The sequence below is a fragment of the Lentinula edodes genome, assembly GCF_021015755.1.
Source record: "Lentinula edodes strain Le(Bin) 0899 ss11 chromosome Unknown C8R40scaffold_21, whole genome shotgun sequence".
NCBI classification, from domain to species: Eukaryota; Fungi; Basidiomycota; class Agaricomycetes; order Agaricales; family Omphalotaceae; genus Lentinula; species Lentinula edodes.
The window spans coordinates 266,997-284,157 of record NW_025764327.1 but is presented as its reverse complement, the minus strand read 5'-3'; the positions used below and the strand labels follow the sequence as shown (position 1 = coordinate 284,157).

The following is a 17,161-nucleotide window of genomic DNA, read 5'->3' as shown; positions in this document are numbered from 1 at the left end:
TGGGTCACATCCGGGCGGACTTTCAAAGCAATCTTGAACACAACCGCCATGGCTGCGAGGCGAGCCAAAGGCAACTACGAATTTCTCGTGCGTAGTGCAGTCAATCAGGCCCATGCGCATACCACGGTATTATCTATCGAGCCATTCGAAACACAAGGCTTCTCTAGTACAACTTATTCGGTGCAATTAGGTGACCAGACATCGATCGTCGTGCAAGTTCGACCATCCGACCGGCCTTTACTTCTGTCTAACTTGGATACAGCCCGTTCAACCTTTGGCTCTCTCGTTCCTTCAGGCTCTTTTTTGATGTCCACTGATGATGGTCCAAATCGGCAGCTACTCTTTTACTCGATGTCCCGAGTCCCGGGGAGAAGCTTTGACTCATACATGCGATTTTTAGGTAGCCACGCGACTGATAGCATGCCATCCATCGCTCGGTCATTGGGGACAATTTTAGCCAAAGCGCTTATCCCAGAGGCAGAACTTGCTGGGCTGATTAGCTCGCAAGGCGGGGAGAAAGCCCAAGGGCTCAACCTTCTAGAAGAACAACTCCAACGCGCAATTCAAGCGCAGACGGATGTGAAGTCTTTCTCAGATCTAAAACCTTTGTTTGCATCACTTCTTCATAGTCTCCGTACCGACGCTGAGCTAAAGCACCTTCCATTGACCATATCTAACGGCGATATCAGTTCCACCAACATCATCATTCAGAATGACACAGTTTCCGGAATCGTTGACTGGGAATACATTGATATAAGACCACTGGGGTATGATACTGAAGCCATATTTTGGTTGATGTGTATTTTAGATCCCCCCACCAACTCTTTCTCTCTACGTCCCAATTCTCAAGAGATCGAACAATCATTCTGGACTGCATTTAGCACTACCCTCCCTGCGCACCTTCGTTCACAACATACTGCAATAGAACTTGCACTGCACATTGCTTTTGCCATAAAAGCATGTCCAACAGGACAATTCAACCCGTTGTGGGCTACATCCCTTCCAGAGATGTCCAAATATCGTATTCCATTGCAATACTGGGCTCAGGCTTAATGACAAGTATTCTACTTTTTCTTTGTATTTGCATGCCTGGAATTGCAAATTGCAAAATGTGCAACCTTTGCATGCCGATGCAGTAAATAGGCTTCTTTGTATTTTGGGTTCTGCTGGCAAGCATGGTAATGAATATCTGTGGGCCGATGTACATGCTTAAATCCAAAGCACTGCTCAGCTTTCTCGCCTTCTTTTTTCTGAACTGATCTTCCCTGATCTTCCTTTCCTCTTTCCTCTTCATACCACGCGATCTAGGGGATCATGAGGACCCACAATGCACACGATGAGTATCTTTTTGACCACTTGGAAGCTCCATGCAGAAATGAGCTCGCCCATTTTCCGAAATTCCTTCCAGCGCGGTGGTCATTGTCACAGCTGTGTGCGTAAGTATAATCGTGTCCCACCGCCTGCGTTTTATGTTATCCTGACGGTCAGCGTAGTGGGTTGACCACGCCAAGTAACTTCGTCTACCTGGGGGTTTACTTCTCTATTTCTAGATGTATGTCCTACTTCTTTGCGAAAATAATCAAAGAGTTTTTACTATGTATACACAGGATACTCTAATTCTGTCCTTACTACGTGAGTTTTATGATGCCCCTCGTTATTCAAATTAATCCTCCGATAGGTCACACTTCGTAATTGGTATCATCACCGCTACACTACAAGTGGACCCCGCCCTTTCAGCCTTGTTGTCCTACACACAAGTACGAACAACAGAGATAATCCAACAACTATTCCGATACACGGTAGGTACTTAATACCTTCTTATCTATTCGCCTTTATCAACGGCTGTAAATCGTAGCCACTGATTTCATTAACCGCCAGATAGAATGTAATGCTCGAGATTTGCTGGGAGAATCGGAGCATGCCCCTTCAAGTGCTCTGCATGCTCCCTGAAATTTGAAGATGCCTTTTAATTTGTGAGAAGTCTGCATCACTACCCTGTACTATTAGGCCATATGTATTTCAATCTTCCGTGCATCGCAGAAGATACATGGTTCACTGGCTGCTCGGGAATCAGACCTCACCGGAATGCTTGTCGTCGTTGTACGGAGGAGAGTAATCATCTGCTCGTTACAACTTCTGTTTTCTTACTATTCTGCGTCATGCTATTATGTACTTTTGCCCCTCGAAAGCTAAATTTTGTTCCTGATAGCAAGTTCTTGTCTGATACTTTGAAGCTAAAACGGCATCTGAACAACTGAACCTTCAGATAAGAGCGGGATAAGAGCTCGGATTGTGCGGCGAGCATATAGGAAACTAGGGCAGCTAGGATCAGCCCTTAGATGTAGGTTATTCTGAATTTTAACCTTCTAAATCATCGTTCACCTGACCGGGGAATTGAAGGGAAATCCACGCAAGAAGCTGGTAGAATAACTCTCCGGACACATCTACCATCTGACCTTTGGAAAAGAAGATGCAGGCTGCTCTGTATCTCATCCAAATATATGTACCTGTCATGGCCAGCAGCGTTCAACTTTCTCTCATGATAATCAGATTCGATGACGACCCTTGAGCTACCGTGAGGCTAGGTACGTGTTTCGGAGACTCGAACAGCCCAAAGGAGAACTGTTTCGAGCACTTCTAGAACCATAAAAGCCGCCGTCTAGAAAACTACTAGAACACAGGGACACCCCAGTATAAGAGGACCTGCACAATCTCTGACTCGAAAACTACGCATTCAGCTTCGAGTACGCAGAAAATTTTGTTCAGGAAGTTCTCACGAAATCGTCTCTGCAAGAATACAACGCCATGACCGGCAGTGAGCATGCTTTCTTCACCTTACCTCTCGAGCTTCATACACACATCTTCACGTTGGCCTGCACTCCAAACTCGACAAAGGAATGTACCGCCGGACCATCGTACTACACTGCATTCTATACTGGAATCGCCCTGTCTCTTGTCTGCAAGTATGTTCGCGCGGCTTCCGCCCCAGTACGACATAGAGCCGTAGTGATTTACGGCTGGCGCGAGATGCTTGCATTCGAACGCATCCTCTCAAACTTCCAAACGCGCAGTCGCGTACGCTACTTGACTCTAGTCGCCGACGAGCTTCCCCAGGATCCAATCTCACTTCTATCTGAAGGTTCGTACGCCACCGGATCGTCATCCGCATTATCACCGCTTTCGACATCGCAATTTTGTTACAAGACAGGTTTGGAGCGGAAGTTGCTGGAAGTCATTGCAAGGATTTTGCGAGGTGTTGGAAATGATTTGTATGAGCTTGAAATTGGTTTCCAAGCCATCGAGAACATCAAGGACCCCTTAGCGTATCTATCGCTCACGGGTCCAGGTCCGCATTCACCCTTGTTCTTCCCTTGTCTTGACACGATGTTTTACGCGTGTCCACCTTCAAACGCCCTTCCGTGGGGGATGTCCAGCAAACCCACTCCGGTAATCAACACAATCTTCACTGGTTCCGAATCTACCACATTTATCCCGGTCTCGCCGAATCTCACATGTCCTCGGTTGAAAGAATTGACAGTCGTGTGCAACGACTCCACTTCAACCTTACCAAGCGAGATCCTCGATGACCAATTCCCAGAATATATACCCGAGGAAGGAGCAGAAGAGAATACAGAGCTCAGAGAGCCATCGACAACAGAAGAAACACGTAACTCGGTTGAAGCCAGCGCGGGGCTGTTGGATGCTGAGATGAATACAAACAAATTTCCATCTCTCTCTAGGTTGACCCTCTTTGCATCTACACCAGCGCAGGCACTTGCTGCTCTTGATGTTGAGGAAGCTGCCTGGGATGTGGGCTCGAACTTCCAAATCGATGTCTGTGGGCTGAGACGCAACATTACAAGTACGGCCGGTCCCGAAAATCCGTTCGAAACCGAAGGAAGTACCCAATCGGAAGAATTTCACACAGTGGTATTGAGACCAAAAGCACGGTGGAACGAGAGATGGGAGAGTCTTCGAGACGTAGCGAGAAGGCAACGGGAAGCAAAAGTGGAAGAAGGCAAGAGTGACGACGATGTAAAAAGTGCTTCTGAGACTGAACTTGAAGTTTTTGTGTTGAAACCTGGAGAGCAGCTTTGACACAAGAAACTACGCAATTCTTGAGTTATACGATTTACGTTCCAAACTTCTGGAACTTTTTTTCATACCACTCAGTGACCAAGCAATGTTCGGAAAACTATTTCGCACATGCCATATATTAAATATTATCCCCAGGTGAGATACAATAAGACTCACCTGGCATGTATTCCGACAATATAGCACAAGGAAGGGTGACAATGACAAGACCATCGATGATGCAGTATTGGAAAAGTCACGAAGAATTGATTGACAACGTACAAGCACAATGAATAGTATGAATATACAGATACACATGCAGAAAGATGGATATGAACAACTGGCGAGAATCACTTTCTTGCGAAAGTGATCTGAATGAAAAACAAGTCAGTGGCCTGTCTAGTTGATTGAAAATGACATACCTTGATCTTGTTTTCTCCATCGAGTTTGTAGTTGTGCAAAGCATCCTTCGCCACAGTGGAGCTGGCCTCGTCTGTATATTCCACGAACGCGATGTCCTTCTTCGTTGGAATAAGACGAACTTCGTGTAGATTTGGATACCTGGGATACGTTATATTTTCAGTCGGTAAGATAAGAATGAGATAACGCACTGGTTGAAAAGCCCAAGTAATTGGTCCTTCGTGACCGATTCCGGGAGATTTTGTAGAAAGAGAATCTTGTTGGGAGGGAGATATTCGTCCGGCATTTGAACGTTTGGACGTTTCGGCGCTGGAGCACTGGTTGCTCCGTCCACTGAAGTATGAATTTAGAAAAGACCGAGACTAATTAATATCAGACACACTTTCTGAAGCCAGCCGCTTAGCTTTGAATTTCTGTTTCAATGGGTTGGAGTACCGTGTTTTTCCTAATCGTTCTTTCAGCATAGAACGATGGGCTCGTCATCATGAAGGCATACGCTTATGCTCAGTTCTTTGTGCCTTATGCTCGTCAAAGTGCTCATTATCTAGCTTTTTGACCACGGCGTCAGATCTTGTACGAGCGAACGATATTTGCTGGATATGAATTAATTAATAGTTTTCACCATGGAATTGAGGGACACACACCATAGGTTTTGAGTATAATGGGAACCCTCTGACTTCCTTCATAGCTTTTTTCGCAACTTCCGCATCCGAAAAAGATACAAACGCCTGACCTCGCATGCGCAAGTTACCGTGCGCAACAACGTCCAAAACTTCACCATAGGTCTTGAAAAGACCACGCAGCGAGGCCTTAATCACTGTAAACGGAGATGAGAAAGAGCTAACAGTAAAACAGCTTTCTGAAGTATCTAACCATCGATTTTGATTTTTTCATTCAGATTTTGGATATAGAGCGTTTCCGAGACGATCTCCGGTTCTATTGGAGCCGCTGGTGCCGCCTGTATAGCGGTCATCTCTGGAGGGATCATGGGATTTGCCATCGCGTCGGGTGGTGCCGCGGGAACAGACATCGTAGTTTGATCTTAGTCGTAAGGTAGCAGGTTGTTGATGGTGGTGGATGCAAGAGTAATTTGTGTACGAGTATTTACTACAGCGCCTAACCTCTGGCGCTTAATATTTCAAGAAGTAGGTTACTAGATTGCAGCTATGTACATTGGACCAGGTTGAGGATCGACGTCTGGATCCCTCGGCTTCATTCGCACTTGATAAGGCTGAGAAGGTGCACGGTCGTAGGACCGATAATAATCTGCACCCTCCTCTATCGTGACCTTCATTCCACCGTGACTAAATGAAAAGCTTCAACTTCGGGGCAGCCAACCGTACGCGGATAAAATACACACCATCTGGTATAATGCTTTTTCATCTCAACGAGGGTGAGCGCCCCTTTCTCTACTGATCGATCTCTGCACAAAGTACACCTCCACGGCCTGTCAATTGGTTGTTGCGGGTGATTGGGGAGCGCTGAGATTCGCCTAGCTGGTTCTGCAGCTTCTAGCCGCTTCACCTCAAGAACATCAAGACTTGATATGCGCTGGAAGGTCGTCTGGCCATCCCCGAAGTGTTTCTTCAGATTGTGCTGAACCTATGTTGAAACTCAGAGTCAGAAATGCGGTGTTTGCCTTCCTCGAGGGCCGTCTCACCGCAGTTCGCCATGTCATGACAGAAAACAACCGTTCCCCGTCGCACTTCGCTCCAAAGCTACACTTCAAGCAAACCAGTCTGGGGTCCTCTCTATCGAGGTGCTGAACCTTTGTCGACAGGGGCATCCTGCAGGCGGTCAGGATGTTTTTAACAGTCCGGGAAGCCTTGTCGTCAAAAAACAGCCATCGGGTGGACCATTGCCTACGTCGGAACCCTGGTGCTTCCGATTCGGCCGATAGCGATTGGCACGAATCTAAATCTGTTATCGTCTCGTCCTTATCCCCCCAACGCCTGCGCGACAAAGAGTTACACCGATGATAAATAAATTCAGGAAACCACATAATGCATGACTCGTCTTCCTGGTAGCATCCCATTAAGTTATGCTGAAAGTCATTCGAACATGAAAAAACGCAGGTAGCGCGCTCTAGGTCGTTAGCTTCGGGAAACGACAGCCATTTGAGATTGTTGTTAGCAACACGAATAAGTTGTTCCAGTTTGTCTGTTTGCCAGGCGTTGGTGAATGCAGGTAGGCCCCTGAATGCATATTCGAAGGAGTCTTTGGTGACCTCGATCTCGGACGGTTGTTCGATAATATCCTTGACCGGGGACCAAAGCCAAATATCGATCTGGTTTGGGAGGAAGGTTCCTGGGTCACATTCAACTATGCGGTAGTCGAACCACGCAAGGGCTGCGTATTCTCTCCGCTTCCAAATCAAATCTTTGCGTTCCTTCTTTTTGATGTAAGCCCTGACAATCTCCATGTAGTCCTTAAGAGTATCCTTCATAGAGTCCCAATCTACGAGTAAGTGTCAGTATCAGAAAATTCGGTGATCACTGACTCGTACTTTTATCTTTGAATGGTTTTGGCTGTTTAACAAGGGGATGCTTGTGGAAAGGGATGTAGTCCGAGTGTTCTACATCCTCCAGTCTTTCAGCTGTCAAGAAATCAAGCTCTTTATCGTACCCCATCTCGAAGAGTTTTGCTGAGATTCTGAAGTGTATTGTGTCAATTTCTCAAGCCCTATCACGAATTATCAAGCAATGAAACTCACGCGTTGCGCCTATCTGTTCTTATTTGCTGCAACTCGTTCGCTCTGCCGTTAGCCAAGGATTCCGACCAGTCTTCGCAATCAATAGCGTGCTAAAGTGCATTGGTTTCGTCAGCACACGAAACGACGGATTCCCAAGCAAAACTCGTACGTCAATCCTCACTGGAATTTCTGTCATCTTCTGCTCAACGAAATCCTTTCGATCGTGTTTGTGCGCTTCGAGTTCCTCAACAAACCGCTTTCGATCGGATTTAAGACAACATTCCACTAAAATCTGTGATCAGAAAAGATGTGGAGGGACCTCAATTAGAAAAAACTAACTTCCACAGTAATCATCGTCGAACGGTACACATTCCAAAATGTCCTTATCAACTTCGTTTTTCTCAGCATCAAACTTGTCGACGTTCTCAAGGCTACGAGGAATTCACGTTAGAACAAAGCGAAAAGAAAGATTTCAAAATTAATGCATACCAGGACTTAGCACACCGGTTACAAAGACGCGTTCGTAGAATCCAGCTGATATTGCGAATATTTGTTGTGAAGCAGTTCTAGATAAACCGAAGTGAAGGTCATGATTGAAATGCATTTGAAAGAGACACGTACATGGCAAACTTGTTCGAATGCCAAGTGAGCCCATGCCGGGTAGGACATATCTGAAGGACATTGGGGCAGTTCTTGAATTTGAGCGAACGCCGACTTCCAGATTGTGGTAGTGTTTCTCTGCATCACTATCGGTAGAGCTCATTCAGCACAGTGATAAAGTCCAGATGAAGGCGTACTACTCACAAAGACGCCGAAAGTCCTTGGTCGTTCGTGCCAGATGGATGAGGTCGATCGGTAAAAGGTGGCTGAAAATCTACATAGTCGGATAAAAGATTAGCGCCATAGAGTCTAGACAAATAAACAGAGGCGCAACGCACTTCAAAAAGAATATCCAAGTTCAGGGTTGGTAGCATCGATAGTTTGGCCTTTGACTGAGTCGTCCTCGCTACAAAACTTTCGGTTTGCTTCAAACGCGAGCTCGCCTTCTTGGGCTTATCGATTTCAGAGTCAACCTTGCGTTTCTTCGAGGGTCCTCGTGGACCGGAGCTTTCGTTGCGGGTCTTGGGCATCTTGTAGATGTATGTATGTAAGTAGAAAATTTGAATGAGCGGAGAAAATCAAGCAAACGCGTTTGTCACATGTACACGTGCAATTTCGTGACATTGTGACCCTGCACTATATTCGATCCCCTCCGTCAACCGCAGTTCATACATTGCTATACTTACACAACATTTATTACAAGGAATAATTGTAGACAACCCTGGTTCCCAAAGTATTTGCCACGCGTCACTCGATTTGTACTACCTTTCACCCTAGTGACGAGTCAACCTGGAATGATGCTCTCAGCGACTAGAAACATTGCTATCTCTCATCGCTTTCCTCTACAAAATCTTCACCTTTGGCCACTTGAACTGCGGGCCCTCCTGAAAAAATCTGATTACCTCCTCAGTGTTACATAAAGGCAATAAGGACCCACCTGCCCAATGCACATCGCAGCAAGTCTATGGCCAGTTTCTATACACACATCTATACTTTTCTCCGACACATACGCACCCAAAAATCCACCGGAAAACGCATCTCCAGCTGCATTCGTATCTACGATCTCTTCTTCCTTCAATGGATGCACAGGATATGTCTTCGGAGAATCAGGGGTATCTGCAGATACTAGTGTCGTAGAGTGGGCGCCGTGGGTAATGATTACGATTCTGGGCGGAGTAGCGTTGGCTTTGGGGAGTAATGCAATAGCTTTCGCGACCGCCGGCATATTGGTGGGATCTGGATGGTCGTTGGAGGCTGCCCATGCTTCCGCTTCTGCTTCATTGGAGATGATGATATCACAATATGGCGCGATTTCTTGGATTTGAGCATTGTATGACCGAGGTATATATGGTGCAGATAGATTGAGCACAAGGATCTAGAGAAGTTACCGATGGGTACGCCCATTCTCTATAGACAATGATCTTGTATAACATACCTTCCCAGCCTCAGACACCTTCTTGCCTAAACTTATCGAAACCTCTGGTCTGTATGTGAGAAGAAAACCTTCGAGATAAATGACTTTGGCCGAGTTGATCAAAGGCGCCACGGTCGGCGACCAGAAGTGTTCTTCATCAAGATCATTCGACGAGCGCCGAGTAGTGACCAGAGACCTTGACTCAGGTTATTCGGTTTTGAAATTATCAGAAAACTTTATGGGATCCCCACACCTATGGTGCCCATTACTTATCAAGACAGCACACGCTCCCGTTTTCTGCCCTTTCTTAACTTGATAAACGTCTAATACTCCATCATGTCTGTTCACTGCTCTGAGCTGTTCAGCTAAATTATCGTCACCGACACATCCAGCGAATGCCACCGAATTCGGAGGAAGAATATACTGGTGGCAAAGAGTTTAATTAGCTCTGCTATCTGCCACATCTACTTACACACTCACCGCTGCGCCTCTAGCTGTATTCTGCGCCGCTCCGCCTGCCACATAAACGACCTGACGCTCTCGTACCAGCTCGTCGTAGCTGACATTTTGTCCATTTATCGATTAACACGGTCGTAGTGAGTCAAGCACACGAGGTTGCTCACATCGACTCGTGTTCAACGCCAGCAAGAACAGCGTCGTTGGCATTCAAGTTATATTTAGCTAGAAGATCTTCTGCTTCCCGAACTTGCATGTCAATTAATGGGTGTCCGACGCAGAAGATGGAGTACGACATGTTGATAGTGGGAGCGATAGAGCGATAGATAAGGATAACGGAATGATTATAGGAGTCCTGTACGTGCGCATGATGTAAAGATACCAGGAATCTTCCTTCCCATGTTAACATCTATAGACCTACATGTAAAAGTACAAGTATTTATGTGTCAATATCGTTCCTTTCCCTCCTCACTTATCTCCGTTCTCATCATACACATACTCCCCGTAAATAGGCTGCCAAAGCCTCTCCTTCGCCTTCTCCCTCACTTCCTCCTTCTTCCAATCCACCCCCGCACTACCTTCCTCGATGGCTTGTTCAGCAACCGCCACAGCGACTTCAAAGTTGACCGAAGGCGCGTCGCCAAAATCAGGCAGCAGGGCGTCATCGGGGTCTTTGAGAGCGGGGGACAACGACGCGAGCCGACGTGCCCCAGCGATGATCATAGTGTCCGTCATGATACGAGATTGGCTGATCATGGAGCCGAAGCCTAAACCAGGATAGATGAGAGCGTCTGTAAACTAGTGCATTAGGTTATAGTAGTAATGTGAAGACTCGAAGGACGCACTGTTGCATTCAGCAATTCTGAGAAGGAGGAACGAGCGGCGGGTCAGATCGTTTTTAAATGAAGGACGGAAGAGACCTACATATAATCTTTCCCGTTAGGCATCTTTGCAGGGGGGAATGGACTTCCTGTTGCCAACAGCGCTTTCCCTTTCGTCCAATCATTCGCATCTCTCGGGTCCACCTCCACGAGTCTACTAGGATTCGACAAAGGGAATATAATAGGTCTGTCACATCCTGCCGCCATGGCCTCAACGACCTCTTTAGTGAAACCACCAGCATGGGTGGAGGTACCAATCATCACTGTCGGTTTGACTTTTTTTACCACGTCCAGTAACTTTATATCACCATTTGACTGAAACTCTTCCCACTCAGCGTCTTTCCGCACATATTCCTTGAGGTCATCGCGAACATCTGGTAGAGACTCTCTGATCAATCCGTGTTTGTCAATAAGCCAAAAGTGTGCGTTGGCTTCCTCGACGGGAATGTTGTTTATGGAGACCATGGCGTCTCGGAGTTGTTTAGCGATTCCTAGGCCTGCAGAGCCTGCACCGTATATGATGATACGTTGGTCGCAGAGCTTGGATTTTGTGACGCCGATGGCAGCCATTAGCGTGGAGAGAGTGACTGCACCAGTTCCTTGACTACGGTGAGGTCAAAAAAAGACATATATGAACAGGGGAAGTAGGAAACTGACATGTCGTCGTTGAATACTGCATGCGTATCTCGGTAACGTTGCAAAAGTCGTTGCGCGTTGGTTACACCGTAGTCTTCAAAATGGAGAAGACTGTGCGGGAAGTACTTGCGGACTAACTGGACAAATCTGGAAAGAAGAGAGGTGCTAAGTTGATAAAGAAGGATGGATTTTGGGAACGCGTACTTGTCGACAAAATCATCGTATTCCTTGCCACGGATCCGTTCGTGGGGCCATCCCTTCCGGAAACAATTGATATTTAGTCGAATGCGAAGAAGGGAGGTGGTCATACCACGTATAAGGGGTCGTTGAGAAGGCTTTCATTATTAGTGCCGACATCGAGGGTAACGGCAATCGCTTTAGACGGGTCGATTCCACCGATAAGCCTACGTTCACAAACGGGTCGTATAAGATATTTTCGAATGAAAGGGCATCTACATACGAATAGATGACAGATTTGGCAGCCGATATCTATTATAGGAAGCGGATTTAGTTTGATGGTAGCTCATTGGACGTGAGACATACACCAATCCCCTGTTAAAGTCACAACCATCAGAACGACATATCAAAGTAAACTCGCAAGTAGGTAACGCACTCCAACACCCTGGTCTCCAATCCCAAGGATCGCCTCTGCGTCGGAAGAAACGAATAAGTCGATACTCTTGCCTTTTGTTGCCTCAAGGAAATCTTCTTCCATGGAGTCACGATTAGCGAACGTCAAGTAGAGGCCCTCGCTTCGGCGGAAAAGATGGGAGTAGTTGGCGATTGCTTCAGCCTAGCAAAGCAGCAAAAAAGTCAGATCGAACAACAGGCTCCACATTTACGAACGACACACCTCCGTAGGGGTATAGATAATGGGAATCAACTCCCTCAAATGCCTCGTTAATAGCGAATAGAACAAGACCCAATTCTGATCCTTCATACTTTGCAGAAAAGAATTCTTCCCTATATCGGTGGTTTGAGATTGAAGCTGATCATAGGCTCGTTGACATTGTTCATCGAGTGAGTTGATGCGATAAGGCAGTTTTCCTGTGAGTCCAAACGCCTTTCGCTCCGATGCAGTAAATGCAGTGCCTTTATTGAAGCGAGGATGAGCTAAAAGGGCTTCTCCTCTCAAAGCGACTCGAAATTTGGGTAAGGACATTGTGTTTGTTGCAAAAGGCGTGTGTCAATTTGTGATGCGGTCATGGTTTACGGATATGTCATGGCTGTCATCGATTTGTGGGTTTTTGTTGTTGCACTGGTGTGATGTATATTATATGTTGAATGTGCAGCGATAGATATGTAGTGAATTCGTGTAAGTTTGCTTTTCTGCTAGCCTAAGATAACTTGACGAAGAACACCACCACGAAGCGCACCGCGTTATTATTATACTACAAATTCAGTATCTCCAAACACGTTTTAGATGGTAATGGCCTAGCTGGATGGTGTAAGATGGTGTATCGAAGTGAGGTGAAGTTCAGAACCGAAGTCGAAGAAGCTCGAGTGGCCGCTACCGGATTTCTCACGCATTCACGCCGACACACACGTTCCTCTTCCTCTATAATTCCATCTTTTCCTTTTCTGTTTTCGAAAGTCGGGGGCTTTAAAATGCTGTAGACGTGTCGAACAATATTTCGTTCAGTAACGGGACTGTTTTCTAGCGGATTTCTGTTAAGCCAAGAGGTACGTCACTATGAGCTCGAAACTCCACTAACAGACACGCACAGTTTATACACGAATATCAATCTTTATATTGTGTCCAACTCCCTCTGCGCCATTTCGTGAAGCTTAAAAGTCTATGATATATTCAATATTGACATGGGCATCCCGCGCAGACCAAGTGACCCTTGCGATGCACACAATCGTTCTGCGAAGAAGTCGCCTTGATGATACCATCTGAAAGCATCTTTGTGTTTTTATCACCCTTCCAGATTAAGGACTACACAACTGATGGGCGAAAGGATGCATTTTATCCATGGAAGATTGGATGCTAATGAAAGATTTCCTCACCTCCGTGGACGCACTCAAAACCCGCCGCGCACACTGTCAAAGTATCGTAGAGAGGGCTCCTGAGGGCTAATAAGCTCGATGTACTGTGGAGCAGTGAACTTTCTTCACCGTTCTTCTTATCATCTCTAGCCATTTTGCCAATGCGCCTTTGGAGTAGACAAGACTTCGCCTCTTGATTCAGATGGCTGTGTATGTTATGGGATACTCAACAATACTGCAAATTTATTTTTACCGCGGTTCGGCAATTTGGGTAATACTGATTTTGCAATTAGAACGTTCGTACCCACGCTCGGTAACGAAGGGATTGGCAGATGAAAGATGGAAGATGGAAGTCTTTCGAAGATGGAAGGCGGTAAAGGGCCTTGCCAAGTTCTTAACAAGTTCTTCGACGTTGATTCTCACAATCTCATGAGGTTAGTTCCTGACTTCATACAAAGATAAGTGGTGTGAGTACCAAAATTGAGAGCTCATACCTATATTCACTAGATGCAATGGAAGCTGTCGAAGAGAATTCAGGATTCGTCAACCAGCACCCAACTGACGTTTGACTCCACAAATTATCCTCATTCTTCCGATTTGGAGGTGGCGCTTCAAAGCGACCCCCGACTTCCAACGACGAAGTTTCTAGATGCAGTCTGGGATGTCACTTATAGAGGCTAGATGCAGTTGAGTCGGCCTTATCTCTTATCTCGGTATGCACACCAATTGAAAAAAAAAATGTGGAGATCTTCCCTAATCTTTCTTCCGCTTGAGCCATCTTCCAGGACTTTCGCACCGGTGAATCAATTAAGCCTATATCTATCAGAGGCTATGTTTTAAATAGAGCCTGGCCCCGAAACAACAGGAATCAACCTTCATCACAGACTTTTGAAGTCCGACGGCTTTGGAAATTTCATTTTTGCAAAACCACAATAAATAGACAAACGATCTGGTCTGGTCTGTCTCACGTCTTTTTACTTCCTTCCTTCCTCCACCTCCTTCTCCCCCACTCCTTTTTCCATCATCGCAACTGGCCGGGTACTATTCTTGTGGGGAACAATAATATCTACGGTCCAGTTCGAAGGAAGTAGTCTATATATATAAAGGTCCTTGTACGTTTTATATCCTTCCAACTTTGCTTTGCTTTCTTTAACCATTTACCTTAGTCTGAATGCCTTACTCTGTCCCAACACCACCGCCTACCTCCCTGTCTGTTACTTCACCTCCGACCCATACGAGGTCCTTGTCCTCTCATCCCGCGCCTTCGTATAAATTTTCGAACGAAATCGGTCCAGGAGCGTTTACCCCCCTCGGCAGCTTACCTCGACGAAGTTCAGGACCTAGTTTAATTGGTAATCCGCGTGCCACCAGCGCAACAGCAAAACGATTTCACTTCAAGTCAAGTCCCGAAGTGTCCTCGAGCGATTCATCTGACGACGACGACGACGACGACGAATATCGCGGCAAAGAGTCTCCTTCTAACCTCAATCAACCGCGTAAAACTAACGTCGGCGATAACGACCATGACGACCATGATGACGATAGGTCATATGCCATCCCTCCTTTAAAGTTACGGGTCAACCGTCTTGGATCGCCATCTTTTAATGGTGTACCATTCCCTCGCTCTTCGCCTCTTTCTTCTCCAGTACTCGGTTCTCCACTTCCTTCACCAACTCGTGTCCCAAGTGGCCTTCTCAGTCCTCTTGGACTAAATTCCCCAATATCTGAAACCGGAAGTCTCCTCCTCTCCCCTAACGATTCAAACACCCCCCAATTACCCATCTCGGCTTCGAATCCTATTTACTCGCCTTACAAATATTCACCACAGGACGGCACTGCCTTCACTCTTCCTTTACGGCCATCGCCGACACGTTCAACATCCTCACCACACATATCTAACGGACGGCCTCTAAAAAGCTCGTTGAAATCTTCTTCTTCAGCGTCTAATCTTCACCCGCATGTTCATGCGATTCATCATGCACACCGCATCCACTCGAGTCATCAGCGGGCAAGTTCCGCGCCTACTACTCCGGGACACGAATTAGTTGGCGATCATTCATCTTCATCTTCAAATAGTTCAGTATCTAATCCATCTGCCCCTGGCTCTGGAACGGTTTCGCCGACTACTCCAAAAACTGTGCATTTTCCTTCATTGTCCACACATCTCGAGCGTGTGCGCATCTTTCATAAATCCGCGAAGCCCGCATCCTTGCTCACCGTGCGAGCCCAAGGGGAAGAAACGGAAACCGAGACAGAGACAGATCGTGGTAGTGACTGGGGATATGCATATCGAGGAAATACGGCCCGACCTTCTAATGGATCTTTTCCCTCTCCAAAGATGGCTAATTCTCCTCTATCCTCGAACAGCTCTATTTGGCCTCCTACGCCAGCAGTCGGGGCCTCGGAGTACCGGAAGGGTTCGACAAAGTTGGAGTTAGATATGACTGGATATCCAATTCCTGACCCATCTTCCATTCCTCCTTCGCCCTTTACCAATATCCTTTTAGAGTCTATCTCGCTATCTGCATCTGTACCCGATGATAAGCTCCACCTACAGGGCGCCTTCATTGTGCGCAATATAAATTATCAGAAGGATGTTGCCGTTAGGTTTACGGTAGACGATTGGAGCACAGTCAGTGAAATCAAAGCTAATTGGGCTGCCAACTTCTCTTCTCCGTTTTTAACTCAGCGTTCGTCATTGAGGGATACCGATTCCTGGGATCGGTTTACGTTTTGCATCAATCTCTCTGACTATACTTTGGCATCGCTTCCTTCCAAGGTTATTTATTTTGTCGGAAGGTACACTGTACCTGGAGGAGAACATTGGGACAACTGCGGAGGACGGAATTGGCGGGTGAAGTTCCGGCTTCTCAATACAGATCCAGATGTTCAAAATCCAGCCGATCTTTCTGCAGGTGCGTTCAATGAAGTTATGTGGGTTTTTCCTTTCTTAATGACAAATATAGCGTTCGCTGCCGTACTGTCACAAAATTCTGTTCTCTCTTCTCCGACCGTTTCTCCTCCGGCGATTTCGTTGACTGAAGCTACTGCGTCATCACCCACTTCGTTAACGAACTCTATCTCGACTGCTCCCTCATCTGCTCCCCTTGTTCCAATTGCCAATCCGCCTTCCCCGGCACGAACGGAAGCCATCGCGCAAGCAACTGCTCAGAGACTAAGAAGATTCAGTTTATCAAATTATGTTGCTCCTGGGGCTCCCACATCCTCGACCGCTCCTAGTCAAAGCGAAGAGAAAGAAATAATTGGCGCCTTGCAGAGATCATCGTCAATGCCAGACACACGATCCAACATTTCTGCCAGGTCACAACCCCCCACGCATCCCTCACCTCGAGGCCATTTATCCATAGTTACGACCCCACCAGATCTAACGCCTTCTTCTGCTGCATCTCCGCCCAATTCCAAATCTGCATCTCCGTCGAGCATCTCTAACCCTCCCGCTGAGGCGAACTCGGAATCGTTATATAATTGGTTCGTGCAGCAATGGTGCTTTGCTGGGATGCCTTCGTCTGGGCTTCCTGATCAAAATTGGAAACGGGACGAACATCCTCCTGTTATTCACAAAGGCAATCTTGGCTTGGAGATTGGAGGGTAAGCCCATGTGTGCATCCGAGTACGTCGATTAGTTGGTAGTAGCGGCCATTTTTATTCCTCGTTTATTCTTTATCACCCTCATTCTCTTGTTTTCCAAAAAATACCCCTCCTCGTATGTGGGGTTGGGCGTAACTGATGTCGCTGCTGATTTTCATGCAGTAACATATACATATCATATCTCTATCGTCTCCTACATTTGGACATCATCTTCTCATTCTGTAATTTTGTATACCTTTGTGTATACTCATCTTGCAGTATACAATCTGCTGTTGTAACATTTATTTCACCTAGATTTCTATAACTTATATCTCTCCTCGTATCTTGGGCATGTATGGGCATGTACACAATGTAAACACCTTCAATTTGATTCGCTTTTATCTACCTACA

The 17,161-nt window shown here is 46.4% G+C and overlaps 7 protein-coding genes across 7 annotated transcripts; 3 read left to right on the top strand and 4 right to left on the bottom strand.

The window, feature by feature from the left end:
* Positions 1 to 48: 48 nt before the first annotated feature.
* On the top strand, positions 49 to 1,053 carry C8R40DRAFT_1070168 (uncharacterized protein; the record flags this gene model as incomplete). Its single annotated transcript, XM_046226202.1, has 1 exon — positions 49 to 1,053. The coding sequence occupies one exon, from the start codon at positions 49 to 51 to the stop codon at positions 1,051 to 1,053; it is 1,005 nt and encodes a 334-aa protein (XP_046085461.1).
* Positions 1,054 to 2,805: 1,752 nt separating this feature from the next.
* On the top strand, positions 2,806 to 4,098 carry C8R40DRAFT_1171474 (uncharacterized protein; the record flags this gene model as incomplete). Its single annotated transcript, XM_046231705.1, has 1 exon — positions 2,806 to 4,098. The coding sequence occupies one exon, from the start codon at positions 2,806 to 2,808 to the stop codon at positions 4,096 to 4,098; it is 1,293 nt and encodes a 430-aa protein (XP_046085460.1).
* A 326-nt stretch (positions 4,099 to 4,424) lies between these two features.
* On the bottom strand, positions 4,425 to 5,524 carry C8R40DRAFT_1047219 (uncharacterized protein; the record flags this gene model as incomplete). The annotated part of the gene is made up of 6 exons (XM_046224429.1): positions 4,425 to 4,635; positions 4,686 to 4,827; positions 4,877 to 4,939; positions 4,991 to 5,087; positions 5,139 to 5,311; positions 5,368 to 5,524. The coding sequence occupies 6 exons, from the start codon at positions 5,522 to 5,524 to the stop codon at positions 4,425 to 4,427; spliced, it is 843 nt and encodes a 280-aa protein (XP_046085459.1).
* A 64-nt stretch (positions 5,525 to 5,588) lies between these two features.
* Positions 5,589 to 8,360, bottom strand: C8R40DRAFT_1108522 (uncharacterized protein). The gene is made up of 11 exons (XM_046228260.1): positions 8,125 to 8,360; positions 7,991 to 8,060; positions 7,808 to 7,932; positions 7,676 to 7,752; positions 7,526 to 7,617; positions 7,356 to 7,471; positions 7,208 to 7,296; positions 7,001 to 7,146; positions 6,155 to 6,951; positions 5,855 to 6,096; positions 5,589 to 5,798 (listed from the first exon to the last, which is right to left on the bottom strand). The coding sequence occupies exons 1-11, from the start codon at positions 8,314 to 8,316 to the stop codon at positions 5,648 to 5,650; spliced, it is 2,097 nt and encodes a 698-aa protein (XP_046085458.1). The 5' UTR covers positions 8,317 to 8,360; the 3' UTR covers positions 5,589 to 5,647.
* A 22-nt stretch (positions 8,361 to 8,382) lies between these two features.
* On the bottom strand, positions 8,383 to 10,007 carry C8R40DRAFT_1108521 (adenosine kinase). The gene is made up of 6 exons (XM_046228259.1): positions 9,824 to 10,007; positions 9,681 to 9,759; positions 9,454 to 9,623; positions 9,222 to 9,396; positions 8,724 to 9,161; positions 8,383 to 8,670 (listed from the first exon to the last, which is right to left on the bottom strand). The coding sequence occupies exons 1-6, from the start codon at positions 9,952 to 9,954 to the stop codon at positions 8,629 to 8,631; spliced, it is 1,035 nt and encodes a 344-aa protein (XP_046085457.1). The 5' UTR covers positions 9,955 to 10,007; the 3' UTR covers positions 8,383 to 8,628.
* Positions 10,008 to 10,124: 117 nt separating this feature from the next.
* Positions 10,125 to 12,335, bottom strand: C8R40DRAFT_1161181 (uncharacterized protein; the record flags this gene model as incomplete). Its single annotated transcript, XM_046230093.1, has 9 exons — positions 10,125 to 10,447; positions 10,502 to 10,518; positions 10,581 to 11,141; positions 11,195 to 11,320; positions 11,378 to 11,430; positions 11,484 to 11,577; positions 11,634 to 11,662; positions 11,787 to 11,966; positions 12,027 to 12,335. The coding sequence occupies 9 exons, from the start codon at positions 12,333 to 12,335 to the stop codon at positions 10,125 to 10,127; spliced, it is 1,692 nt and encodes a 563-aa protein (XP_046085456.1).
* A 1,557-nt stretch (positions 12,336 to 13,892) lies between these two features.
* Positions 13,893 to 16,938, top strand: C8R40DRAFT_311892 (putative phosphatase regulatory subunit-domain-containing protein). The gene is made up of 3 exons (XM_046234670.1): positions 13,893 to 14,274; positions 14,329 to 16,077; positions 16,129 to 16,938. Exons 2-3 carry the CDS (start codon positions 14,334 to 14,336, stop codon positions 16,773 to 16,775), a joined length of 2,391 nt encoding a protein of 796 aa, XP_046085455.1. The 5' UTR covers positions 13,893 to 14,274; positions 14,329 to 14,333; the 3' UTR covers positions 16,776 to 16,938.
* The last annotated feature ends 223 nt before the right edge of the window (positions 16,939 to 17,161 follow it).

Coding starts and splice junctions, on each gene's coding strand:
- C8R40DRAFT_1108522 (XM_046228260.1), bottom strand. CDS start 8,316: ATGCCCAAGACCCGCAACGAAAGCTCCGGTCCACGAGGACCCTCGAAG. Junction 7,933..7,990: donor CAAGGACTTTCGGCGTCTTT/GTGAGTAGTACG, acceptor CTCTACCGATAG/TGATGCAGAGAAACACTACC. Junction 6,952..7,000: donor AAAACCATTCAAAGATAAAA/GTACGAGTCAGT, acceptor ACTTACTCGTAG/ATTGGGACTCTATGAAGGAT.
- C8R40DRAFT_311892 (XM_046234670.1), top strand. CDS start 14,334: ATGCCTTACTCTGTCCCAACACCACCGCCTACCTCCCTGTCTGTTACT. Junction 16,078..16,128: donor TCCAGCCGATCTTTCTGCAG/GTGCGTTCAATG, acceptor TGACAAATATAG/CGTTCGCTGCCGTACTGTCA.
- C8R40DRAFT_1108521 (XM_046228259.1), bottom strand. CDS start 9,954: ATGTCGTACTCCATCTTCTGCGTCGGACACCCATTAATTGACATGCAA. Junction 9,760..9,823: donor GGCGTTGAACACGAGTCGAT/GTGAGCAACCTC, acceptor ACAAAATGTCAG/CTACGACGAGCTGGTACGAG. Junction 8,671..8,723: donor CTGCGATGTGCATTGGGCAG/GTGGGTCCTTAT, acceptor AGATTTTTTCAG/GAGGGCCCGCAGTTCAAGTG.